This window comes from Rhinolophus ferrumequinum, chromosome 14 (assembly GCF_004115265.2).
Source record: "Rhinolophus ferrumequinum isolate MPI-CBG mRhiFer1 chromosome 14, mRhiFer1_v1.p, whole genome shotgun sequence".
Lineage (NCBI taxonomy): Eukaryota > Metazoa > Chordata > Mammalia > Chiroptera > Rhinolophidae > Rhinolophus > Rhinolophus ferrumequinum.
In genome coordinates, this window is record NC_046297.1 from 49,052,167 (window position 1) to 49,080,057 (window position 27,891).

General features: G+C 35.2%; 1 protein-coding gene across 3 annotated transcripts in view; it reads left to right on the forward strand.

The window, feature by feature from the left end:
- Window positions 1-755: 755 nt before the first annotated feature.
- EMC2 (ER membrane protein complex subunit 2) overlaps window positions 756-27,891 on the forward strand; it is a 72,475-nt gene continuing 45,339 nt past the window's right edge. For 2 of the 3 annotated variants that reach the window (XM_033126571.1, XM_033126570.1), the window contains exons 1-5: window positions 842-881; window positions 7,547-7,660; window positions 8,169-8,233; window positions 11,308-11,393; window positions 18,416-18,473. In XM_033126571.1, the coding sequence (XP_032982462.1) occupies window positions 842-881; window positions 7,547-7,660; window positions 8,169-8,233; window positions 11,308-11,393; window positions 18,416-18,473 (363 nt within the window). Of the gene's footprint in view, window positions 882-7,546; window positions 7,661-8,168; window positions 8,234-11,307; window positions 11,394-18,415; window positions 18,474-27,891 lie in introns of all 3 variants that reach the window. The other variant, XM_033126569.1, reaches the window with a different exon arrangement.

The window sequence follows — 27,891 nt, forward strand, 5'->3', positions numbered from 1 at the left end:
TGCACTTCAGACATTTCTCCCTGGTTCTAGTAGACGAGGTCCAAAGGTTCCTGAAATCAGTCTGGTGGGAAAGGGTGGGGAGGGAGGCTCCCCCGTGAGGTTAAGAGGAATGAAGTGTAGGGGCTGGATGGTCTCATTCGTACATTTATTCAATAATTCATTTATTTAAAAGCACTTACATGTTGGCTGCTCTTACGGAGTTTCAAATCTAGAGCGGAGGGAAACTGGTCCACGAGTGTGTTAAGGCTGTGGGTTGGCAATGAAGACATTCATGTGACATAAAAAAGCCCTCGGCCACTGGAACACAATTTGCAAAGGCTGAATCCCACTTAGTCTCCCAAAGAGATTTAACGAAAATTTTGACGTGTATCAGTTTAGTTGAATATTAAAAAGGAAATGGAAAGCGAATCCTATTAAGGAAGGAAAAAAGTGAGGGACAAGTGATTCGGTGGAACGTTGCGCTGCAGCAGGCCAGGAGAACGAGGGACTAATCAGGGATTGCGAAGAGAAGAAGTACACCTACGTAGAGAAAAATGAAAAACCTCAAGTGGCACACATTAAAAACCCAGCATTTGTTAAAGAGCTATGATAAACAGACACCTCACCCGAAGCAAGTTCTGCCGCGGGTCCGGCCATCAGCGCTTCCTCTGCATCCCCCGCTCGCCCCTCCCCCTTCCGGAATCGCCCCGCCTTAGAGCCGCGTACACGTGCGCGGCGAATCCCGCCCCCTCCTCTCTCTCGGCGAATGAGAAACGGTGTCGTAATTCGCCACCGCCCGGTCGCAGATCACGTGATCGCGTCTCCCCGCCCTCTCGCCCAGTTGCCTCTGGGTTCTGAGAAGATGGCGAAGGTCTCAGAGCTTTACGATGTCACTTGGGAAGGTAACTGCGGGCGGGTTGAGCGCGGAAAGACCAAACCTCTGGGGAGGGGTTCGGGAGATCTACTGCTCTAGGAAAGCTGGATGCTCTGGTCTGTTTTCGGCACTAGAGCTCCCTCTGAATTGGGTGAGCCGAGGTGGTGGCTAAGGTGGAGGTTGAGGCTGACCTGACCTGTTCCTTGGCCCGATCACCCACTGGAGTCTGCGGTATTCCGGTCTACTGCTTGTGCTTATCGGTGGACTGACCGACCTACCTCCGCGCCAGTCTAGCGGCCCAGGGAAGCTTCCATTATGAGGCGGGAGGGACCTGGAGCTGCTGGGCGACGCGGAGGCGGCGAGATAGGTGTTTGCTGAAGCTTCTTTGCAGCCAAGAAATACATGACCTGTAAGGCCTTTATCAGGTGCCGTTTAAGGGTTACAACTTTGTGCAGAAAAGATGTGTAGAAGACTCATGAACAAATATGAGTGTCCTGCGTGACACTTTACGTTTCCATCCCTCTTCAGAACTGGGTTTCTGATTTCTTCACTTTTAAATTATTCCCAGTACCACTTCCCCTCTAAACACATCTACACACATAACACGATTTCCTTGTTATTCTTGACCAGTAATTCTTTTTCTGAAGGGGAAAAGAACTGGTTATCTGGGATATGTGCGCAAGTGTGATGGACTTCTTTCCCTATCCTGGTTTAATGTAAGGGAGAGTGTGTTCTTTAAATCTGGAATTAGCCAAACTTTGGACCAATTCTGTAAGAGATTTTCCCTTCTCAAAAACTTGAGCGGGAGACATGCTTGAGAGAAGAGTCTTGAGTTTCTCTAAACCATGAAATTTTTATAATTGAAATTTACATTCCCAGCATGTAACAGCAGACTTCAATAGCTTATTTTTTCAAGGAATGCCTTACGATGTTTAAAACAATGACCTGATAACATGTGGACTGAAAGTTACATCCACTGATGTTGAATAAATCTCTCCCGTATTACAAAGGTGCAAACATGTATGGGAAAAGGAAAAATTCCTTTATACTTGAACTGACTTCAGTGATTTATTATTGGTTTCATGGCCTCTAGCACACTGTGAACCTGTTTCTACCTGTATTGGAAGATTCCATTATATTAAAAGTATTAAGTGCTTAGTGATAGATTTTGCATATATCAAATTAAGTAACACATAGTCCCTACTTTCAGGGTGTTCACAGTCTAATGGAGAAGACAGATCTGTAAATACATAGTTTTTAAAAGGCTTGTCAGGATATATTCCCTGAAGCTATATGGTAGATATGTGGCATTATTTTTAATGCTTTTTAAAAATGTTTCAAATAGTTCATGCTTTATAGAAAGTGATATTTTGAAGTTTTGTTCAATATAGGTGTTTTAGATGATAGCATCATATATAGAATCTTAAAGAATGAATAGGTGGGTAAGTTAGACAAGGTCCTTTAACTTGAATCTTATTCTGTGGGCATTCTAAAGAGGAGTGATGTAATTAGACTTAGAAAAATAAATAATAGCTACTTCACAAGTTTGTTGAGGAACAAGAGAAAATATGTTAAAAGTGCTTTTAACTAAGTGTTACATAAAAAGATGATCTGTTCCTGCTTGTGTCTTTTGCTTTATCTTAAGGTATTGTCCTCCTCACTCTATGATCGGGCAATGCTGGCTTTTGTTGAATTCCCTAATTGCGTCATACTCCTCTTGTATTAAGTCTAGATACATGGCTATTCCTTCCATTAGGAGTGTTCTTTCCTCCTTGCCCCTCTCTTGCTCCCATTATACTTTGTCATTTCTCAGAATCCCCCTCAGAGGTCACATATTTCAGAGAGCTTTCCTTGACTACCCTACCCCAAAACCCTTTCCCATCCCTCCGCCAATATTAAGAAAAAGAAAAAATGAAAATAAAAACACCAACAAATCCTACCCGTTTTTTTTAACTAACTGTATGTTTTCATACTCTTGAAGCACATACCCAATTATGTTAAATTTTAAAATTTTGTGTCACTAGAATGGAGGGAGGGACCAGACGTATCTTGTTCTAGTGCCTGCCATAGGAGAGGAACTCTGTACTTATTTGTTGACTAAATGAGTTGTAAATGGGATTAATAATAAACATTAACAAATTGTTACAAAAAAAGGCCATAAATCATTTTTCTAGTGTTGGAATAATTTCTTCAGTATCTTAGATAGACTTACTTCATTACTAGGACATAGTTTTGCTCATTTGTAAAATGAGGGTTTAGACCTTTCCAGAATTAAAATTCTGTTTTAGGGGATTTTTAAGAAAACATAGTCTGTATTTTTTCTTTCAGAGACTTATGGTAGCAGATGTTTATTGTAAGAGGGTAATGGGAAAACTACAGGGATAGTTTTTTGTTTATATTTTTTTAGGAGGGGATGTCAGTTGGACCTTTATCCTTGAGAATTCCATTAAATAGCATCATAAATTAAAGCCATAGAAATGGTTAGTTCAAAGAGTACTGTAATTCTTGTGATAAGTGATAGGATAAGTGGTCATGTGTCTATAAAAGACTTATATCATACGTCTGACATCCTCCTACTCTCTTGGGTTCTGTGAAGAAAGTAGAGTATATGGTTTATTTATTGAGCCAGCTGAAAGTTATTGAGGTTTCTTATTAATATATAGAGGAGTTATTACTTAGGGGTTTGGAGGTGGAAAAGAGTTATAAAGAGGGTATAGTCAAGTTTCTTGAGAATAGAGTATTTGGGCAGGATATGGATAGAATGCCTAGCACAATGGCTGGTGTACAATAGGCACTAAATAAATATTTGCTGAAAAAAAATACATGTTTAGGTACACACTCAGTTTTGCATGTAATTTTAGGGAATTCACAGACCTCTTAACACTTATTCCTGTAAGGAGCCTGTTGATCTCAGGTTTAAGCACCAATAATAAATTAAGAAGAGGGTTAAGGAAAGAAGCATTGGGACACCAAAAATTAAGGAGCAAATGGATTTGGAGAACTCAACTCAGCAAATGAAAGGTCCGGAAAGTAAGAGGGGGAACTTTAATGTTATTAAGAAACTAATGAAGTAATTCTTTATAGAAGGAGTGATCTATAATGACATATGTAGTACAGATGTATAAAGCACATACGTACATTAGACCTGTATTAGGTCACCCTAGGAACCTTACTGCAGTGATTAGGGCATTGAAAGCAAATTGTGGTTGTTTGAAGGACTGAATAAAAAGAGAGGAAATAGAAACAGCATAAAAACTAACATTCTTCATTTTTAATAAATATTTTTTCAACAAATATTAGAATTTCTGGAGTGATAAGAGTATCTTTTTGTATACTACTGAGATTAGCTTCAGGATGGTTGCTGGTCACCAAAAAGACCAAGCCATGATTAAGGGTTTGAACTTTGAGTCCTACCCCTTGTCTTTCTGGGAGGGGAGAGGACCTGGAGATTGAGTTAATCACCAGATGATTTATCAATCAAGTCTACAGCATGAAACCATAAAACCCCCTAAACTATGGGGGTTGCAGAGCTTCCAGGTTGGTGAACACATCAAGGTGCTGGAAGGGTGGCTTGCCCTGAGAGGGCGTGGAAGGGCCTCTGCTCCCTCCTTCCATCGGGCTGTTCCTGAATTGTATCCTTCATAGTGCACTAATTATAGTAAGTAAAGCACTTTCCTGAGTTCTGTGAGTTGTTTTAGTTAGTATAGAACCTGAGGAGGGGGTTGTGGGAACATTCGACTTCATAACCTGTTTGGTCAGAAGTAGAGATGGTCCTGACTTATGATTGGTGTCTGAAGTGGGGGGACTGCGCCCTTAACCTGTGAGGTCTGATGCTAACTAACTCCCTGTAGTTGGTGCCAAGATTGAATTGAATTATTGCACACCAAGTTGATTTCACAGAGTTGGAGAATTGGTTGGCATGGGGAAAACTTGCCCGCAGAACAGTTGGTTATCAGAAGTGTTCTGTGAGTGGAAACGGACTTAACTGTATGAAAATATGGCTTAAGTAAATACACTAGGGTGACAGTAAACCCAACAGCTTTACAGATAGTATGCTGCTATATTGTTTTGATCCTACTTTCCTAACCTCATTTTTAAAAGAATATTTTTAGTTAGATATTCTTCACTGGATTTAAATACAGTAGCACTATTTTTTTCCCCTGATTTCTGTTTGCTAAGTGAATAGATTTTGTTGGTTTTTCTCCAACATTAGTTTTATATCAGTGATTAAATGAGTGACACTGTTGCTATTACATTCCTTTAGTAGTTAAAACCTTATGCAGGCTATAAAATTTGATGAGTTAATGGGATAAAGCTTGGAGATGTATGGGTTATGTGTGTGTGTGTGTGTGTGTGTGTGTGTGTGTTTGTGTGTGTGTGTTTTAAGCTGCTTTTGTCTGAAAAGCATTTGTGTTCACTAATTCTTTTGCAGTCTAACTTTATTTCTTGGGATCTTCATGTCAAGAACCATGTGTTTTTAACCAGGCACAGGAAATATATCTCCATGGTGGTTTTGGTTGATTTTCAGTTTACAAAATATTATACAGTAACAGTTTTAAGAGATTTGAGATCATTTCCAGCAAACATAAGCTCTGTATTTTAAAACTGTTTAGTTAATAAATTTGTGTGTCAGAATTTCAAGGAAATTATGCTGCTACTCAACTTAAATGCTTTTTGAACCTCCCAATACTTTATTTGGTAAAAGACAAACGGTTTTCTTCCATCTATATTTTAAAGGACTTTGCTCTTCTCTCTCTCTCTTCCTCCCTCCCTCTCTCTCTGCCTCTCTCTCCCTCTACCCCTACTTCTTCTCTTTCTCCTCCTTTTCTCCCCCTTCGTTTCCCTTCCCTGTTTCATTCTAAGTATCTTTTTATTATAAAATAAAATGGAAAGAAAATTACACAAATTTACAGCTGAATTATTTATTACAAAATGAAAGCCCTCCAAACTACCACCCGGGTCTAGAAATAGAACTTCACCATCCCTCCTGGAAGTCCCTCCCATGTGCCCCATCCCAACCACAACTCCCCTCTTCTCTCATCAGTAACCATTAGCCTGACTTTTCTAGTAAAGAACTCCTTGCATTTTAAAATAATTTATTCTCCAAATGCATATATATCCTTAGACACCATACTTTAGTCTTGCCAATTTTTTATGAAGTTTGATATATTTTAAAAGTCTCTCGATCTTTAGGTTCTTATTCTCTTGTTTTTCCTTACAATTTATCTGTTGAAGAACTTGGGCCACTTTCTAACATGTAGATTTGATCATGCTGCTTTCCTTTTGCTTAATATTTAGTTGTTTTTCTGCACCTACAGAAATAAACTTCTACTTCTTCAGTATGAAATGTAAGGCCTTTTAGTAACTTAATCTTACTTCCTACCCTCTCATCTTCTGATCTGTTTCTTTAATTCTAACTACCAGGAGTTCCTTCTGTGTGGAATAACCTACTTTTTTGTTTACTTGCTGAATTCCTCTTCAACCTCTTAGATTCAGTTCAATATTACTTCCTGTTCAGAATGAGAGTTAAGCTGATTTCTAGGTTACAGTAGAAGGAATTCACAGTATGTTAATTTGTAATAATTTTCCAAGACCATTTTTATAAATTCAATTAGAGTCTATTTTCATCTTATGATTTTTGTTTTCTTTTGTAGACTTCGAACTGTAGGGACCCAGATAATGCATGCAAAAGTAGTGAAAATCCCATGTGGTTCTCTTATATTTATTCTCTAGGTGACTAGTGTATTGTTTATTTAACTCATCTGTTAAACAAGTAATTCACCTTTTTAAATCTGTTCAACATGTATAGAAGGAAGAAGGTGGTACTTCAGATGAGTATGTAAAATTATCAGAGGTAAGAGTAAGAAAGCATGTATGTGATTGGTGAATTGGACAGTTAATTCTACCATAACTGTATAAAAAAGGAATCTTTTGTTTGCTGGATAAAGTACTCTTTTTTTTCCCCAGTTATTAATTTCTGTTATCAAAATGCTGTTCTTGGAAACAAACGTTTCTATTGTATTAACAATACTCAAAATTCTATTGACTTTTGTAGTCTGTTAGTGCTTTTGACTTTACATTTCATTTTATTATTGTGAATATAATCAAAAGAATCCTTTGTTCTATTTTTTTTGCTGTTTATTTCCTTGCATAATTGTGTATCTTTACATATTATTTTACATATTACATTTACATATTACTGTTTTAGTAATGTTACTAAGGAAGTTTTGTGATGGATATCCTTTCAGTGCTTATAGCTTAATATGACACCCTGATTTAGACAGTTTTGTATTCTGTAGTCAATGGGTGAACTTCAGAAGCGCCTTGAACTTTTTGAGATTTCTGTGTATAATTTTATGTATTTTTCTTTGAAAATAATCCCCCGCTTTTATCAAATTCTGAGTGTTGTCAAAAAGGTTAAGATCCATGATTGTTTAAAGGGATAGAGGGTCTTTGTAGCAGACCCATGCCATTCATTACGTTTAAAGATAGTTGTAATACTGGTTATAATGCATTTTCAGTCTTCCAAAGGATCGGTTGCTCTTGTTAAGTTGATTATCTGCTCTATGAACTTTCATACACAGACTTATATATTAGTATGAATTTATTTTTTTTACCAAAATAGTTGATTTCATCTTGTCAATTTTTTGACGTTGATCAAGTATATATATGTATAATAAGTTTACTTTTCAGAAATGCGAGATAAAATGAGAAAATGGAGAGAAGAAAACTCAAGAAACAGTGAGCAAATTGTGGAAGTTGGAGAGGAATTAATTAATGAATATGCTTCTAGACTTGGAGATGATAGTAAGTTCTTTAATTTATTATATCTTTGCTCAGCACATGTCCATTTGCTGTTCTTAGTTTTTTTAAAAAAACGTCATTTATGTTTTTCTGCTGTTTAATCTCAATCTATCAGTGATTTATCACTTTTTAAAAAACTTCTCAGGAAGTCTAATGATACTTTATTTTGAGAAGCATTTATAATTGCTGGTAGTGAAGCTATCAGATAGGATTTTTGTTTTAAAGCTCATAGTGTTGCAGTCCTGGTCTGGTCAAAATGTATTTCATAAAGGATCTTTTAGAACAGTAACAGTATTAAATCACTGGAGACTTTTTTACCTGAAAAGCTATTAAAATATTTTACATTGTTGAAAGGATGCTTTCTTTCCTTAATGGCAGATAATAATACAATAAATCGATTTTCAGTTATAAGTACTGTTCTCTAAAATATCAGAAACAGAAAGAATTCATTATCTAGTTTCTGTTGGGAGATTTTTAATATTAAATTTAGTTTTTTTCTCTCTCTATCTAGTTTGGATCATATATGAACAGGTGATGATTGCGGCCCTAGACTGTGGTCGGGATGACTTGGCATTGGTATGTATTTAAACTAATTATGTTTTATTTTATATTTAATATGCTTCATGAATTATATACAAGCATTTAAGACTTAGTCTATAGCTTGTATAAATGCTTCCTGTAGCTGGTTTTCAATGCTACTCAAGAGTAGATGGGACTAACTAGGTGCTTGGGAAAACAGTATGTTCTTAAATCTTTTTAACAATCCTGAGAAGTAGATATATTAGTATCCCAGTTTACTGATGAGGTTAAATTAGTTGATGAATGTTATCCGATTACTAGGTGAATTATGCTGTGTTACAGCGTTCACAATAGGAAGCAGATAGTTTAAAACAAGTTTATCTTTTGGATTGAATGATTTTTCATAGCATATATTGTAAATGTATATCTTAAATTATTAGAAAAATCCTAACATGTACAGAACATGACTTAAAATAATACTGCTTTTAAACTGAAGAGTGACAGTACCTGTATTTTGAACACTCATCCGCTAGGCACTATGTGAAATGCTTTACATCATGCTTTATTTAATTTTCACAATTATTTCTTGCTTTGTGTTTGATGTTATCATTATATTTATTTTATAAATCAGGAAGCAGAAGTTTCTGATCTTCTGTTCCCATAATTCTGAGTTCTTACATCCTGCTTCATGCTGTTTCCTCATGTAAGCCAAAAAGAATTACACAAAAACAGAAAGTAGAAATACCAGGAGAACATACCCATGTCTAAATTAGTATTATCCTTTTCAAAGTAATTACATTAAGTTGGCAGTATACATAAACAGTGGTGCTGTCAGTGGTAAAAAATATTCCACTAAACTTTTTTGGATTACCTTTAGACCCTGTGACACAGTCTTTTAAATATCCACAGAGGTGGCAGCTTATATCTTGAGGGACGTTTTGAATTTTTTTTTAAATAGCCAAATGCCATTTGATAATGTAGAGGATCAAGTTAAATAATAATATTGATAAACAAGGAAGGAGATTATATTAGATAACTTTTTTTGTAACAGTATTTTTTAATGATTCAGAATATCTACACAGTTAGCTTGATTGACTGACCTACTATGAGTTTTGCATGATGTCAAAGAAATAAATAAACATAATTTTCAGTTTTGATTAACTTGGGCATTTTTCTTAGTGTGGCAAATTTTTAGTCAGAGACTTTACAGCTATATTTCTAAATCATGTTAAAACTTATTTTATTACCGGTTAATATTGTCTTTACTAATTAAAGACTTTTTTTTTCTTAACTATGCTTTGGGGCACTAGAATGGACCATTTTTATAATCCTTACCATTTCTAACACGATCAAGAGTCTTATAGTACCGCAAATGTTGCTGAGAGCATATTAGGTACTCAATAAATATTTGGTTACTTATTTACCGTGTTTCCCCGAAAATAAGACCCAGCCGGACCATCAACTCTAATGCATCTTTTGGAGCAAAAATTAATATGATTTCTTTCTTCTTTATGGCTGCGTAGTACTCCATTGTATAAATGTACCACATTTTCTTAATCCAGTCCATTTGCAACAACATGGATGGACCTAGAGAACATTATGTTAAGTGAAATAAGTCAGACAAAGAAATATAAGTACCGTATGATCTCACTTATATGCGGAATCTAAAGAAAAGAATAAGTGAATGAACTAATCAGAAACAGTTTTGGAGACAAAGAGGAAAAACTGAGGGTTGCTAGAGGGGCAGGGGGCTGGGGGTCAGGGGGAAGGTGAGGGGATTAGAAAACAATCACTAACCACAAGAAGGCCACGGGGTTTTGAAAATTAATCTGGGGAATGTAATCAATAAGGTTGTAAAGATTTTGTAGGGTATCTGATAGACACGTGTCCCATTTGGGAGACCATCTCAGGGAAGATGTAGATGCCTGATCACTGCACTGTACACCTGAAGCTGAACAATAATGAATGCCAACTATAATATATATATATATGTATATATAGGTATGTATACATTTACAAGAGGCAGAGTACAGTATTGGGAGTGGAGATAGTGGAAATGGGATGGCTCGGTGTGATGCAGAGAGATAGTGGATCGGGGGTGGGGGGTCCACAGTGTGAGGGATATAAATGATAAACGTCTAAGTAAAAAAAAAAAAGAAACATAGACACAGACAATAGTTTAGTGGTTACCAGAGGGTAAGGGGGTGGGGGTGGGAGATGAGGGTAAGGGGGATCAAATATATGGTGATGGAAGGAGAACTGACTCTGGGTGGTGAACACACAATGTAATTTATAGATGATGTGATACAGAATTGTACACCTGAAATCTATGTAATTTTATTAACAATTGTCACCCCAATAAATTAAAAAAATAATTAATATGAGATCCGGTATTATATTATACCCAGTATTATATTATATAAGACCCGGTCTTATATTATAGTAAAATAAGACTGGGTCTTATATTAATTTTTGTTCCAAAAGACGCCTTAGAGCTGATGGTCCGGCTAGGTCATATTTTTGAGGAAACATGGTAGTTGAGTTGATGGGTGAATTATGGATATATGCCTAAAGGAGATTGGTATTTTATAGATATGGTGTCTATATTTCATGACCCCAAAATCAGGGTATGTATACTGACAAGATGATTAATTAATAATGTGATTTCAAAAGGGAAAAATTAAAGTGTTAGTATTATTTGCTATGGACTTGAGAGTACTACCAAAAAACTTAATTTTTATCAAGAGAATGCTTATGCAATAGTTAGGAAGAAAAGACCAGGAAACTGTTGTAGGCGTTTAAGTGGGGCCTAACACATTATGTAAGCAATTTTTAAGGAGCAATATGGTAATAGTATTTGAGGAGTTATTAGTGGGTGTCATGATCTGTTCATTTTCCCAGTTTGCAGCATGGTCAATATCTGAGAACTGATTGTGGCTCTCACTGTAATTTCAGAGTTCTTCTTTTACCCCATTATTCATCACTGATTAATTTCTCTTCATATCATTATCACACAAAGGAAATTAGTTTAGATACAGTGAAGACTTATATAGGCCATTCCTTGTAGCCTATTTAGTATATGTAATGTAATTACTACTCTTCAAGTCTGTTTTACTAATTATTTTTTTCAGTTTTGTCTTCAAGAGTTGAGAAGACAGTTCCCTGGTAGTCACAGAGTCAAGCGACTAACTGGCATGAGATTTGAAGCCATGGAAAGGTAACTGAATCTTGTTAATAGTATGGACATCATTGATTATGTGAGCTCTCTTGCTACTGAGCTTCAAAGTAGTGTCAGAGTGCTTCTCAGCATAAATCCTGGCACTTACTCCAATAAATAGGATTTGACATAAGAGTGTAATCTGCCTACCATCTCTGGTCTAGTGAAATGGGATCATGCTTTAGAGTAAAAACTTCAGATCCTGGTTCTAGGATTTATTAGCTGTTTACCTAGCAAATTATTTAACTTCATGCTGTTTCAGCCTCACTCCTCTGTAAAACAAGAATGTTATCAACTTCTTAGGGTTGTTTTGGGAATTGGTAATGCTGTATGCATATAGGACACTCACAGGCACTCAAGGTATGGAAGTTGTTTTTATTTACTTTATTGATATATGATTGACACATAACATTGTATTGGTTTCAGGTGTATAACATAATGAATTAGTATATGAATATACTGTGATATGATTACAGTAAGTTTAGTTAATATCTGTCACCACACATAGTATATAAATTCTTTTTTCTTGTAATGAGAACTTTTAAGATATATTCTCTTAGCAACCTTCAAATATACAACATAGTGTTGGTTACTATAGTAACCATGCTGCACATTACATCCTCAGGACTTACTGACTGTGTAACTGGAAGGTTGTACCTTTTGACCACCTTCAACTATTTCAGCCACCCCACCACCCCTACCTCTGGCAACCACCAATTTGTTTTCTGTATGTAAGAGTTCAGGTTATTTCTGATTGCACGTATAAGTGAGATCATATAGTATTTGTCTTTCTTTCTGACTTATTACGCTTAGCATAATGCCCTGAAGGTCCCTCCAGGTTGTCATAAATGGCAGAATTTCCTTCATTTTTATGGGTGAATAATATTACATTATACATCAGGGTGCCAAAAAAATGTATACAAGCGGACACTTTGGTCAGCGTTGCTCAAGCAGTAGTTCGCTGTAATCAGAAATGTCTGGATGCTGATGGTAACCACTTTGAGTACCTCTTTTAATTGCAGAAGTCAAACGTGACTTATATTCATCTTTTGTTATTGGTATATATTGAGTATTAACAATTTTAATACAGTTTTCCTTTCTTAAAGTGTGTATACATTTTTTGGGCACCATATACATATCTATATATGTATCTATATATATGTAGATACATATACATACATACATACATACGATATATATATATATATATGCACACATACATATGATATATATGTACATATATATCATATATATATATCACAACTTCTTTATCCATTCATCTGTTGATAGACACTTAGATTGTTCCATGTCTTGGTTATGTAAATAATACTTCAGTGAACATGGAGACGCATATATCTCTTCAAGATAGTGCTTTTGTTTCCTTCAGATAAATACCCACAAGTGGAATTGCTGGATCAAATGATAGTTCTATTTTTAATTTTTTAGGGAATATCCATATTGTTTTCCGTAGTGGTTGTATCATTTACATTCCCACCAGTAATGCACAAACATTCCCTTTCCTCCACATCCTTGCCAACACTTATGTCTTGTGTTTTTGATAATTGCCATTCTAACAGGTATAAGGTGATAATCTCATTATGATTTTGATTTTCATTTCCCTGATGATCCGTAATGTTGAGTGCCTTTTCATGAACCTGTTGGCCATTTGTATGTCTTTGGAAAAATGTCTACTCGGTTCCTCTGCCCCTTTTTTACTTGGTTTGTTTGTTTTTGTTTGCTATTGAATTGTATGAGTTTTTATATATATATATATATATATATATATATATATATTTTTTTTTTTTTTTTGAATATTAACCCCTTACCAGATGTATGATTTCTATTTTCTCCCATTCTATATGTTGCTTTTTCATTTTGTTGGTGGTTTCCTTTGCTGTACAGAGCTTTTTAGTTTGGTGTAGTTTGATTTGTTTCTTTTTGCTTTTATTACCTTTGCTTTAGCTGTCAAATCCAAAAAGTCATCATGAAGACTGATGTCAGGGAGCTCACCTCCTATTTTATTCTAAGAGCTTTACAGTTTCAGATCTTATAATGCATTCAGGTCTTTAATCTATTTTGAGTTGATTTTTTGGGTGTGGTCCAGTTTCATTCTTTTGCATGTGGCTGTCCAGTTTTCTGAACACTATTATTTTTTTTATATTATTTATTTCTTTTCTTTTTCAGTTACAGTTGACATTCAATATTATTTTATGTTAGTTTCAGGTATGCAACATAGTGGTTAGACATTTATATACTTTCCACAGTGATCCCCCTGATTAGTATGTACCCACCTACACTATACACAATTGTTGCAACATATTGACTATATTCTCTACAGAGAACAAACTGATGGTTGCTGGAGGGAAGGTAGGTGAAAAAGGTGAAGGGATTAAGAAATATAATTTGGTAGTTACAATATAATCACAGGGATGTTAACACGTTTATTGAAGAGACTATCCTATCCCCTTTGTATATTCTTAGCTTTTTGTTGTAAATTAATTGACCATATATGCGTGGGTTTACTTCTGGGCTCTCTATTCTGTTCCATTGAACTGTATGTCTGTTTTTATGCCATACCATACTGTTTTGATTACTGTAGATTTATAGCATAGTTTGAAATCAGGAAGCATGATAACTCCAGCTTTGTTCTTTTTTTCCTCAAGATTGCTTTGGCTATTCGGGGTTTTTTCAGGTTCCATACAAATTTTAGGATTTTGTGTTCTGTTTCTATGAAAAATGCCTTTGGAATTTTGATAGTGATTGTACTGAATCTGTAGATTCTTTGGGTAGTAGGGATATTTCATCAATATTAGTTCTTCCAATCCATTAGCATGGAATATCTTTCCATTTGTTTGTGTCATTTTTATTTATTTATTTTAAATCAATCTCATCGTTTCAGTTTACAAGCCGTTCAGGTATAGGGTTCTTTGTTTAAATATCAGTTTTCAGTATATAGGGCTTTTAGTGTATAGGGTTCTTTGGCAAAATTTATTCCTAGGCATTGTATTCTTTTTGATACAGTTATAAATGGGATGGTTTTCTTAATTTTTCTTTCTGATAGATCATTATTAGTATATTGAGACACAACAGATCTTTGTATATTGATTTTGTAACCTACAACTTTACTGAATTTGTGTATTAGTTCTAACTTTTTGGTGGAGTCTTGTGCTGCAGTAAGCCATGATTATCTGCATGCACTGTCTCCCAACTTTGGGGGTAGGGGTTTTCTCTGTGACTTTAATTCTCTGATGGATCAAAGGAGAGTTGTTGGATTGTTCAGTTTGTTCATCTTTTTTCTTGTGAGGATGGGAATGATGACTTCATGGTCTTTACATGCTGGTCCAGGAACCAGAAATCCTGAGCATTTTTCATAGAATTATTGGCCATTTGTATATTACTTCTTTAGAGAATTGTCTATTCGTATTTGTTTTTAAATTGGATTATTTCTCTCTCTATTTTTTAGTTGTGTAAGAGTTCTTTAGATATAGTCTAGTTACAAGTTACTTATCAGATAGATGATTTGCAAAAATTTTCTGGTATTGTGTGGGTTGTCTTTTTCATTTACTTAATGGTGTCCTTTAATTACAGAAATTTTTGGTGTTTTATGAAGTTTAGCTCATTTTTTGTTGTTGTTGCTTGTACTTTTGGTGTCCTTATCTAGAAACTATTGCCTAATCCAAGGTCGCAAAGATACGTATCTTCTAAGAGTTTTATAGTTTTAGTTTTTATATTTAGGTCTTTGACCCACTTTTTATATGTTAATATATAAGTTAATCTTTTTTATGGTGTGAGGTAGGTGTGCAGCGTCATTCTGCATGTGAATATCCAGTTGTCCCGGCACCATTTGCTGAAAAGATTGTGCTTTTCTTATTTGTCTTGGCACCCTTGTTGAAAATCAATTGAATGTAAATGTGAGGGTTGATTTCTGGTCTTTAGTTCTATTCCATTGAGTTATGTGTTTATCATATCACATACTATATTGATTCTATACTGTATTGATATTGTAGCTTTGGAGTAAGTTCTGAAATTGGACAGTGTGAATCCTGCAACTTTTTTTGTTTTTGTTTTTTTAAGATTATTTTGTTCTGAGTCCTTTGAATTTACACATAAATTTTAGGATCAGCTTATTACTTGTTACCTTTTTTAGCTTGGTGTTTTAGGTAAGACAGAGTTAACTTGTACTTTGAGTATGGTAGCTTTTGTCATGCTAAATGTATTAAGTTTTTCTCAATGCCTTTATTCCTTGGCTTACATGTCTTTCTGTGTGTGTGTGTGTGTGTGTGTGTGTGTACATTTTAATGTCTTGGGATCCTCTCTGTAAGTAAGCAAAGGGAATAGATAAAGAAAAATAAATAAAATTATTTAGGTTAGCAGAAACTAATTTAGAATTAGAGGACAGAATGGAAGAAATTTGCAAAGGATAGCTCCTGAATCTGTGTTCTACTCTAATATCACTTTTTGTTTTATTTCAGGCAGTATGAATTCCTAGACCATTTTTAAGATAATGTAAATAGCAAAACACATCCCATAGTCCAAGATAAATGATTTTTAAAATTATGTTGTAAAAGTGTGTTGTAAAGAGGTACTAGTTTCCAAAGCACACATTTTAATAGTTATTATTTTTCTATCGTATTTCCAAACATAAAAAATTGATATGGTAGCGATAATTTAAGTATTAACTCAGGTTTTCTAAGAAACCTGGTGAACTTTGATTTCTTTAAAGCCTTATTCTTTAATGGAAAACCACATCACGATTTTACTTAAGTTTTACTGTTTTTATCTGAAAGAGTAGATGTTATGTGTCTTTGTTACATAGGACCATTAATCATTGATTCTCATACATGATTGTGTAAATTAGAATGACCTATGGTGTTTTAAAAAACATGTAGTTGCCTGGTCCCCACTTTCGTGAGATCAGTCTATTAGGAGTATAATCCAGATTTTTATTTAAAAAGCCCTGCAGGTGAATAGACAGGTGGGTATGAGAACATTGCTGACTAAAGTACGTTTTTGTGGACCTTCAGTGTGTTAGTCAGGATTCTGTAGAGAAACAGAACCAATAGGATATAGAACCGTGTGTGTGTGAACAGAACTATATATAAATGGAGATTTATTATGAGAAACTGGCTCACTCGATTTTGGAAGCTTTGAAGTCCCAGGATCTGCCTTGTGCAAGCTGGAGACCCAGCAAAGTTGGTGCTGTAGTTGAGTCTGAGTCTGAGTCCAGAGGCTGAGAGAGAACTCAGTGGGACTAAGGGAGTCAGTGGTATAAATCCCAGTCTTAGGGCCAGGGAAGATGAGGTGAGAGGTCCCACCTCAACAGCGAGGCAATAGTAAAAAGGATTGAATTCCTCTTTCCTCCACTTTTGTACTATTCCGGCCCTCAGGGAATTGGATGATGCCCACCCTCATTGGGGAGGAAAATGTATTTTACTGGGTCCATGGATTCAAATGTTAATCTCATCCTGAAATACCCTCAGACACACCTAGAAATAATGTTTAATCTGGGTACCCCATGGTCAGTCAAGTTGACCATAAAATTAACCATCACACTCAGTTTTTACATAATTTTTTAAAAAATTATAATATAACTTAAATATGTTCAAATATAAAACTAGGTACTCGTGCCATATGTGTATTGTTTTTGTACAACTTTGAAAACAATGAATGGTTTCGTATCTCCCTCTGTGTTTTCCGGTAGGTTTCCCAGAGGTTTTATAGTTGGAAGAAGATTCCCCAGTGATTCTCATATACTGTGTCTTGTGAGAAAGCCTGCTCTGTAGCACTAATTTTGCCCTATTTATACACTTTATTGTTTTGTTTTAGTATTATTTAATGGTTTTATTTTCTGTTTCTCCATTTCGTTGCAGATTCTTATGAGGCTAGCATACCTATTGTATTACTATGTATTTGATGTCCAAACTGATTTTCTTTATTTGAAGTATTGCTAAGTCTGATTGATTTATTGTGCAGGGTTGCAATTTGACTTTCACATATTATCGGTACATTTACAAATTGTCTACTTTTATTTTTCTCAGTAGTCTGCTTCAGGTAAAGAATTCTTACCTATTGGTGTAATCATAATCACAAATACAGGTTTGAGCACTAAAATTGTGGGCGTTCAGTTAAAAGATATGTCATCATGATGATACAGAATATTCATATCTATCTATCTTTCAGATATCATTAAAAGAAAAATGTAAAATTAAAATTTTCTCATAGAGAACTTATGAATAGATCTCAAGAATGTATTTGTTATTCTTAGTTTTAGAAACACTGCTGTAAAAGTTTTTAAATACTGTATTTTGCTTTCTCTAAAGATCTGTATTCAGAAGTGGAGAAATTGATAAGAAAGGAGTTGGGGGTTGGGAATATGGTTAGGAAAGAATTTCAGACTCACTCAGCTATTTCCTTGCTCCATAATCAAGATTACTATATATAAGACCACATAGTTAGGTAAAGTTCTTCATGTCATTTCTGATGTATCCTTCCCTTTGATTCTCTATCACATAATGTGAATTTTGGCTTCTTAGTTATATGCTGTCATAGTTATTTTTTCATTCGATAAATTTGTTAACTGTTTCCCTTATGAGATTTTAACCCAGCAAAGATTAAGTACTGCATATACGTACTTAATGGGTGCTTAATGAATTGACTGAATCAACTCAACTAAGAAAAGCTATTATAAATATTCATTAAAGGAGAATTAATACATAGATCATTTTCTTGTGAATATATTTGTTATAATTCAACTTGTTCTTATGTTTATTGGCTGTAATTTTAGGTATATCTTGGACCATAAAAGTATCTGTGCCACTAGCTTTTACTTTTGTATTTAGGTCAAATTAAATCAATATGTTTTTGAAGTAAGTTTTTCTATAAATACTTTATACCTTACTTTTTTCCTTAAAAAATAACACTGTAGTAAACTTTTACTGAAGGGAAGAGACTTGGATAGCAATTTTAAATGCATTTAAAACCCTGCCAGTTTAATCTTGATGTTTCTTTTTCTTTTTAAATAGATATGATGATGCCATACAGCTATATGATCGAATTTTACATGAAGATCCAACTAACACTGTAAGTTAGCTGATTGTTCTGAAGATCATGTAAAGTTTATTTCAAAAGGCAAAATTAATTCATTTTGAAATCCTGGAAAAATGCATATGGAAACATGTTTTTTATCTTCTTATTTTAAATATTTCATGATTGGCCAATTTTAAAAATAGATTTTAAAGTCTTCAGTAAAATTTGACTTATGAGATATCTTAATTAGAAAGAAGCTAGTTGAAATTAGGAAAGAAAGAATTTTATGTGCTTCCATAAAAGACCAGCAGAGCTTAGTGTTTTTGTAATATTTTGTTGAAGTTTAGGAAATAGTAACTTGACTTGTTTGTGTAAACATTTTAGTTGCCTTAATGAAAAATGAAAGAAATCATTTCAGTTACTAGTATATGGAATTAATGAAGGTGTTTTGTTTTGATTTTGCTTTTTTCTGCCTTATATCGGAATAACTATATGTATGTATATATATATAGAGAGAGATATATAGATATATATATATTTAAAGAAAAACAAATATCTTTAATGTATCTTAATTTTGAACAAATATTTATATAGTTTACTGGACAGAATATTTGTTCCCTTTATACTTATATAATGTTATTTGTTTTAAAAATATCCTGGTGAAAAAAAAAGTTCTTATTGTTGAAAACATTTTAGTTTACTATTGGTATAATGTCTTGTTTTAGATTTACCTTTAAGTAATGAAAAGTTTAAGAGTGAATTTAGATAGCCCCTCAGGTATTTTAATGTTTTATGTTATTATGTCCATGCACCCATGTGCTTGCTAAAAGAAAAATATTTTTAGAATTAAAAAAAAAAAGTTTGTATTTGTATTTTACTTTTTTTTTTTTAATTTTATTTTTTAAATTTATTGGGGTGACAATTGTTAGTAAAATTACATAGATTTCAGGTGTGCAATTCTGTATCACATCATCCATAAGTCACACTGTGTGTTCACCACCCAGAGTCAGCTCCCCTTCCATCACCATACATTTGATCCCCCTCACCCTCATCCCCCACCCCCCAACCCCCTTACCCTCTGGTAACCACCAAATTACGTTCCCCAGATTAATTTTCAAACCCGTGGCCATCCTGTGGTCACCGACTGCCCTCCAATCCCCTCACCCTCCCCCCCACCCTCCACCCCTCCCGCCCATCTAGCAACCAATGAACTACTTGCCAAATAAGAGACAACCTTCATGTATTTGTAATATGTGTCAATATAAGAATTTCTTCTTTTTAAAAGTAGTTCATTAAAAATGCACATTTTAAAAAATCATAATATATGATTATGGGTTACAAAATGCAGAAATATTAATAATTGAACATCAGTAACTTGATTCATTTTTAATAAGTTATTTATGCTAAGTTGGGAAATGATTTACTATAGAAGTGTGCAATTTCTAGATAGCATTTATTCCAGGCATTCATTGGTCATGAATCTCTGATCTCTGCTTACCCCTTTTGTTATTTTATGGTAATACTTACGTATATTGCTTAAATGGTAATTTTTTCCCCAGCTTTATTGAGATATAATTGACCAGTAGCATTATATAAATTTGTTACATAATGTAGTGATTTGACATCATACGTATATATTGTGAAATGGTTTATATTTGTGCTTATAATATCGTACCCCAGGGAAACTTCCTAGGTTTTTTTCATTTGTTTGTTTATTTTTATTGGTAGATGTTTGAATGGCAAAGATTTATTATTTTGTGAAGATCTCAGAATATAGAAAATTCAGGGAAAAGTTTTGGAATAGCTGGAAGCCTACCTGTTTAAAAAAACAAAAACAAGAAACTGTTTCTATTAATTTTTTTTTGCTATTTCCAATGAAAAGAAAGTTAAAATTGGAAAGTTTTGAATAATTTCCTCATCTTAACTATTCGAATGGCTTGCCATCTGTCTTAATAAAATAATCTCTTATGAAAAGCACCATTTTTCGTTTCCTGAAGATTTTCTCATGTATTTATTTCAGTTATAAGATTTCACCACAGTTTCAAAGATATTCATTTTGCATGCAGCCATGTATTGAAAAAGTGAAATCAAGTTTCTGAAAAAAGTTTGAGTTTCAGAAATATTTTTCTCATACTAGGTTAAAAATCAATAGCTTGCAATTTATGTTCTTGGATTTGGGAGACAAACATTTTATTTTTGTGTCAGTTTAAGTTGAGGATAATAAGTTATTTCCCTTTTTCAAGATCTAAGATAATATGTAATTAAATATTGTTCTTTTTTTGTAGTACTTTCTACTTTTTATGGCTTTAAGCCTGGCTAAAAGAGAGATCCAAACGATTCCCTTCATAGACTGTATGAAGTGGTAGTAACCAAATCCTTTAGTTGTTAGTTAGGTAAACAATTAGAACAAGGGGACTAAATTCGGCTTTGCTAAATGTATTCTTTCTTCAAATATTATCTTTATCTAACCTCTCTTCAGGCTCCTCTGTCCTGGAAATGTTTATTGAGTGTATTTCATGAGCCACCAAAGTGTTGGTGTTACTAAGAATAAACATACTGTTTGCTGTTATTATATCCCTAGAAAGCACTATCATAGACATTGAGGGACATACAAAGCCATGTAAGACCTAGAACTAATAAAGTCTAGTAAGGGAAGACTGTACTTATATTACATAGTTAAATTATTATGTAGAAGACATCACAGTTCATTTTTCCAAAGTAACTTTAATTTATCATCTCAAAGATGGGAAAGTTCAGTTGTATCCTCATCTATAGTTACAATTCAAGCTTTTATACTGTAGTTCTTTGCATTGTCTAAAAGTGATTATGCAGTTCTTTTATTGGTCTTGTGCCTCCATGTTGCTAGATATCCAGTATAGAAATGAGGTTGTTCATTCAAACTTTCAGTAATTCTCTTTGCCTCTCACATGAATTTATTATTCTTTCATGAAACATTTGTTGAGTGCTTGCAATGTACGTGGTGCTGGGAACAGAAGGATGAATTAGACACCAACTTTGACTTTGCTTTTAGGGAGACAGTATGATGTAATGAATGAACAGATTATGGACTTTGAAATAGACTTATTTCAAATCCTGCAATAAGTGACTTGAATCCTGAATCAAGTCAGGATTCAATCCTGAATCTTTGGTGACTTGCTGTGTGATTTTTGAGCCTTGTAGGCCTTGAAAGATGATTGTGGCTTGAGACAAAAATGGTGGGCTCTGGAAAGAGATTATATTTCATGAATGACATAAGTAAGCTTTATCATGATTAAAGCACAAGGCCTACCTAGGGAAGAAAGAATAAAGTGATTAGAATGGAACTTTTCAAATTTTTCTTTGGAAGTTTTCAGATTTTTGCTGAAATGGGACATCTCCCACCTGGTTTTTAAAAGTTGTGAAATATTCTTTTGAAAAAGTAATTCATAACCGTGTTAAAAATTACAGAAAATACAAAAGAATATATGGTGAAAAAATCCTTTCTTCTCACTCTGATCTCAAGTCCTCCTTCACTTAGTCAAACACTGTTGACAATTTCTTGTGTATTCTTCCAGAAAATGTTTTCTCATACACGCACGATGTGCATGTGCATGTGTGTGTATCTCTTTTGACAGGGAGAGTTGCTGGAAATGCAAATGGTGGCATACTTTATCTAGCAATATATTTTAACGATCACGCAAGACCTATCAGCACATCCTTTCCATCATGCTTTGAGTAGCTGCATAGCAGTGCGTTGCATGGATGTGCAGTATCTACCTTGATGAAAAACGGTTTCTGTAAGAGTCCCCTTAGGGGAATCCTTAGATTGATTCTGATATCTTCCTCCCAGAAATAGCATTGCAGTGGATGCCGTTTGTAAGAGTCCTAGAATGAAATATCTGAGTCAGGAGGTTCCATGCATTTTAAGTTTTGTTAGATGTTACCGAATTTCCCTCCACAAAGGCTTTTTAGCTCTCTGTACTCATTTCTATGGTGTGTGAAGAGTACTTCTTTCCCTGTATCCTCTCATATGGCTTACTACCAGCTTTTTTTGTTTTCAACCTTTGCCACTCTGGTTAAAAATATCTTGTTATAATTTGCGTTATGAGTGATATTGAATATCTTTTAATATGTTTTTAAAGCCATTTGTGTTTCTTTTTCTGAACTGTCTCCTTTAACACTTTTTTCTTTTTTAAAAGATTTTTATTAAAAAAATATAGCTAGCATACAACGTTATATCAGTTTAAAGTGTACACCATAGTTGTTTAACATTTATATACCTAAAGAAGTGATCCAGCAACCATCCGACACCATACTGTGCTATCACAATATTATTGACTATGTTCCCCATGCTGCACGTTACATCCCCATGACTTATTTGAAACCTCTACTCTGAGGAAGAATAAGAGGAAATTTGAACCTCTTACTCCCTTTCACTTTTTCCTATGTTAATTTTTCAATTACTGTTAATATTCAATATTAGTTTATATTTCAAGTGTACAGCATAGTGGTTAGACACTTGTATAATTTAAGAAGTGATCCCTCTGACTAGTACTCACCTTGCACTATACATAGCTATTGCCATATTATTGACTGTATTCCCTATGCTTTACTTTACATCCCCATAACTATTTGTAACTAACAATTTATACTCCTTAATCCCTTCACCTTTTTCACCTTGTCCCCAAACCCCCTCCCATCTGTCACCCAAGATTACTTTGTAACAACCAATTTGTACTTTTTAAATGCTACCCCTTCAACCCTCCTCCCATCTGGCAACCATCAAAATGTTCTCTGTATCTATGAGTATGTTTTTGTTTTGTTTGTTTGTTTTGACATACTCCATTCAGCACAGTACCCTTCAGGTCCATCCATGCCATCACAGGTGGCAAGAACCCATTCCCTTCCGGGGCCGAGCAATATTCCATTGTATATATGTACCACCACCTCCTATCTATCCACTCATCCATTGATGCACCCCCAGGCTGTCTCCACATTTTGGCTATTGTAAGTAATGCTGCAATAAACATATGGATGTACACATCCCCTCAAAGTAGCATTTTGGGTTTCTTCAGATAAATACCCAGAAGTGAGATTACTGGGTCCTTCTTTGTCTCTTTGTTATAGCCTTTGTTTTAAAGTCTATTTTGTGTGATTAAAAGTATTGCTACCCCAGCTTTTTTTGTTTTTTGTTTTTTTCATTTCCATTTTCATGAAATAACTTTCTATATCCCTTTACTTTCAGATCTGTGCATGTCTTTCAATCTGAAGTGAGTCTCTTGTAGGCAGTATATGTAAGGGTTTTGTTTTCTTATCTGTTCAGCCCTCTGTGTTTTGATTGGAGTATTTAATCCATTTACATTGAAAGTAATTGTTGATTGATATGTAGCTATTGCCATTTTATTCATATTTTTGATCGCTCTCTGTTTTTTCCCTTCTGTCTTAAAGAAGGCTCTCTAACATTCCTTGTAATACTGGTTTGGTTGTGATGAAGTCCTTTAACTTTTTCTTGTCTGGGAAGCTCTTTATCTTTCCTTCAATTTTATATGATAGCCTTGCTGGGTAGAATAGTCTTGGTTATAGTTCCTTGCTTTTCATTTTAAATATTTTGTGCTAATCCCTTCTGGTTGAGAAATCAGCGGTCTAATGGAAGCAGTCTAGCAGTCTAATGAAAGCTCCCTTATAAGTTACTAGTTGCCTTTCTCTTGCTGCTTTTAGGTTTCTCTCTTTGTCTTTAACCTTTGGCATTTTAATTTTTGTGTGTCTTGGTGTGGGCCTGTTTGGGTCTGTCGTTTTTGGGACTCTCTGCACTTCTGGCTTTTATGTCTATTTCCTTCACCATGTTAGGAAAGTTTTCTGTCATGATTTCTTCAAATAGGTTCTCAATCCCTTGCTTTCTCTCTTCTCCTTTTGGTACCCCTGTGATGCGAATGTTGTTACACTTGATGTTGTCCCAGAGGTCTCTTAAACTATCCTCACTATTTTGGATTCTTTTTCCTTTTGCTGTTCTGATTGGGTGTTTTCTTTTACCTTGTCTTCCAAATTGCTGGTTCGATCCTCTGCTTCATTTAGTCTGCCAGTAATTCCTTCTAGTGCATTCTTTATTTCAGTTACTGTATTCTTCACTTCTGACTCGTTCTTTTTTATTGTTTGTTTGTTTGTTTTATGCTTGCTATCTGTTTGTTGAAGTTCTCACTATATCCTTAAGAATCCTTATAACCCTTTTAACCAGTGTTTTGAACTGTTTGCCTCCATTTCATTTAGTTCTTTTTCTGGGATTTTCTCCGGTTCTTTCAGTTGGGATGCATTTCTTTGTCTCCTCGCTTTGGCTTCCTCTCTGTGTTTGTGTCTGTGTATTAGGTAGGGCTGCATGTCTCCCAGTCTTGACTGGGTGGCCTTATTTAGTAGGTGTCCTGTGGGGCCCAGTGCCACAGTCTCCCTGGTCAGCTGCACTTGGTGCTCCAGGAGTGTCCTTTGTGTGGGTTCTGTGTGCCCTCCTGTTATATTTGAACCCTGATTGTTATTGGCACGTCAATAGATGAGATTGACCCTCAGGTGACTGGCTGTGGGGTTTGGCCACGTCCATAGCTTATGCTCTGCTGTGCAGGGGGTTACCACAGAGAGTGGGATTTACCCTAGTGGGCTCTGGTGCTTGTTGAGACCGCCCTTTGTGTATGCCATTTCTGGGGCTCATTGGGAGGTGCTCTGCTGTGGTCTGAAGCCAACCTCTGAGTATGTTGGTTCTGGGGCCTCTTGGGTGGGGCTCTGGTGCAGGCCCGGGTCACCTGCCTGTGACCAGTAAGGGTCTACCCGGTAGGAGCTACAAAGCGATCGATGGTTGGTCTCTGCCTGTGTTGCACCTAGAGGCACCTGGGAGAAGCCATGCTGCAAACCGAGGATGGCTGCCTCAATACCGGGACTGTGATAACTCCGCAAAAAGTTAGGACACAGTGAGACCTTCTGCCGGTTGCCGACTCCCGTAAGGTTCAGCTGCTGATAAAGCCTCCTGTGGTATGGAGTCGGGTATAGTGGGGCCTCAGTGAATGAGCAGGATGGAGGGAGCAGAGTTCACCAGACCAATTCAGATTCACATTTGGCCTTTGGGACGGGCTCAGCACAAGAAAGATGGTGCCTGCCTGCCAGCTGCATGGGGGAGGACCTGTTGGTTCATCTTATAGAATGACTGGGAATACAACACCAAAGTCTGCATTTGTGAACAAGCTTGTATGTTACATTTCAAAATTTTAATTTTTGTTCTTAGAAAATGGAGAATGAGTCAAATTTTGACTAGGAAAATAAATACCAGCAGATATTTTTAGAAATAACTTTGTCAGTAACATGGCAGATGATTTGAAGAAGGTCAGAATAGATGAAATAAGTAATTTGAGGACTGTTCTCTTAGGCCAGAAGTTTTGGTGATCTATACCCAGGATAAGCGGAATTGGAGAGTGTGGAGGAATGGATGAACATGTATTTTGTAATGAAAGCATACAAATAATTAAAACTTAGATGTGAATGTTATTTTGGAAGAGTAGCTCTTAAGTGAAAATTTTAGTCACTAGCCTATCAAAATGAAGTATTGGACAAGGCTCACTGTGAGCTTCTATCTTTAGATTACCCCAATACCAGTCGGTTTTTTGTTTACTGGCTTTTAAAATGAAGGTAAGCTTTTTATCCTTTGAAAGCTCCTTGACAGAAAAAATTATGTCCACTGCATGGAACAATGCCTCATATTTGGTAGGCCGTTAATCAATACTTGTTGAATGAAGGCCTTTCCGAAAGTACAATAATTACTTTCTTTTTAGTTGAATTTCGTATTTCATATTTTGCCTTGAATTTTGAACTGTCTACTGTGATATATTAAATATTTGAATTTTTATTTTGGAATTAGATGTAATTGCTTTTGTGCCAAGGGTGAAGATGCTTTTAGAATGCGACACTTCCTGGAGTTTTGAGCATAAATTTTGGAGGCAGTTGAACCCAGAACTCTGCTTTTACTCTGTTGGTTAATGGTCTGTTTTTTTCTGGGTCCCAGCACCTGAAGTGGAGGGAGTTCTAGGTTGTACTTTACTGGTAGACCTTAATCATCTTAATCATTTTCTAGGTAGTATTTCTCTCTAAGTAGTCTATTTTTTTTAAGACATGACATGTCTTTCAGGAAAAATTATTAGCTAGCCCTCTTGTATGTGATGTTACATACATAAAGGTTGTAACAAATTTGAGGAAGATTTATTCATGGTAATAAATACTTTGTGAAGGTTCATATTTTATAATAAAAATCCTAACTCCATTATTCAAATCACTTATAAAATGTGGAACAATTTACATTTTTAAGACTTCAGTTGACTTCAAAGATTAATTTAAACTAGAAATTTAGAAAATTTAGAACATTGGCATATTTACAGGTGGAAAAAGTACAACAAAGAAATACAAACGGAAATTGATAAATATTCAAGAGTCTACTTAACGTTTAGTCTAATTAAGGCTGTTTTTTGTACTATATTGACATATAATTGATGTAGAATCGACATCACATTCTTAAGTTATACAATTTGATAAGTTTTGACATTTGTGTACACCTGAGAAACCATCACCACAAATCAAAGAGCGAATAAAACCATCATCCAGCAAAGTTTCCTTTGCCCCTTCCATTTTTGTGTTCTATAAATACTATTGAGCTGTCTTGTGGGATACAGTTAAGTTACTTGCGAACAGCTTGATCCTTTTGGGTCTTTGTTAGACAGGTCCAGCTCAGTGTTTATACCAGGGCTAATCCCCATTTCATCCTCTGGGTATTCCCAGTACCCCAGGAATCATGGCGTTTTCCAATCTGGATAGTTGGAGGAGGCACTGTTCCTAGCCCTGTGTAAGCTCTGGGCCCTTTTCCCCCAGATAGTTCTCCCCTTGGCCTTGGGTAGTTTCTTCACACACATGTACTGATCGGTACAAAGCCGAGGACTCAAGGGGAACCTCCAGAGTCCTTATTCTGTATTTTTTCTCTTCTCCAGTACTCTGTCCTATGAACTCTAGCCTCTTTGATCTTCCTGGACTCTCAGCTCCTTCTCTGGAACTCAGTCACAGAGGCTACCTGGCTCTACCTGGTTTTTTCTCTCCGCACAGCACTCTTCAGCTTTGTCAAGGCAGTGAGCCAGGGCAATAAAAATAGGGCTCACCTATTTGTTGCTTGTCTCTTAGGGATCACTGTCCTTTGTTGCCTCCTGTGCTTTAAAAATGGTTGTTTTATATACGAGTATTTAGTCTAGTTCTTTGGTTGTTTTAGGCAAGAGGATAAATCTGGTCCCTGTTACTCCTCCTTGGCCAGAAATGAAATTCCTGCCTAATGTTCATTTAAAATGATCATGATAAATAAAGATTGGTTCTTATGTCAGAACCTTGAAAGGGCTGTTGTTTAGTATGTGACTTAATAGTATTGTTGCCTGTTATGATAGTGATTGCTACGCAGGTTTGTTTTTTTTTGTTTTGTTTTTAACTT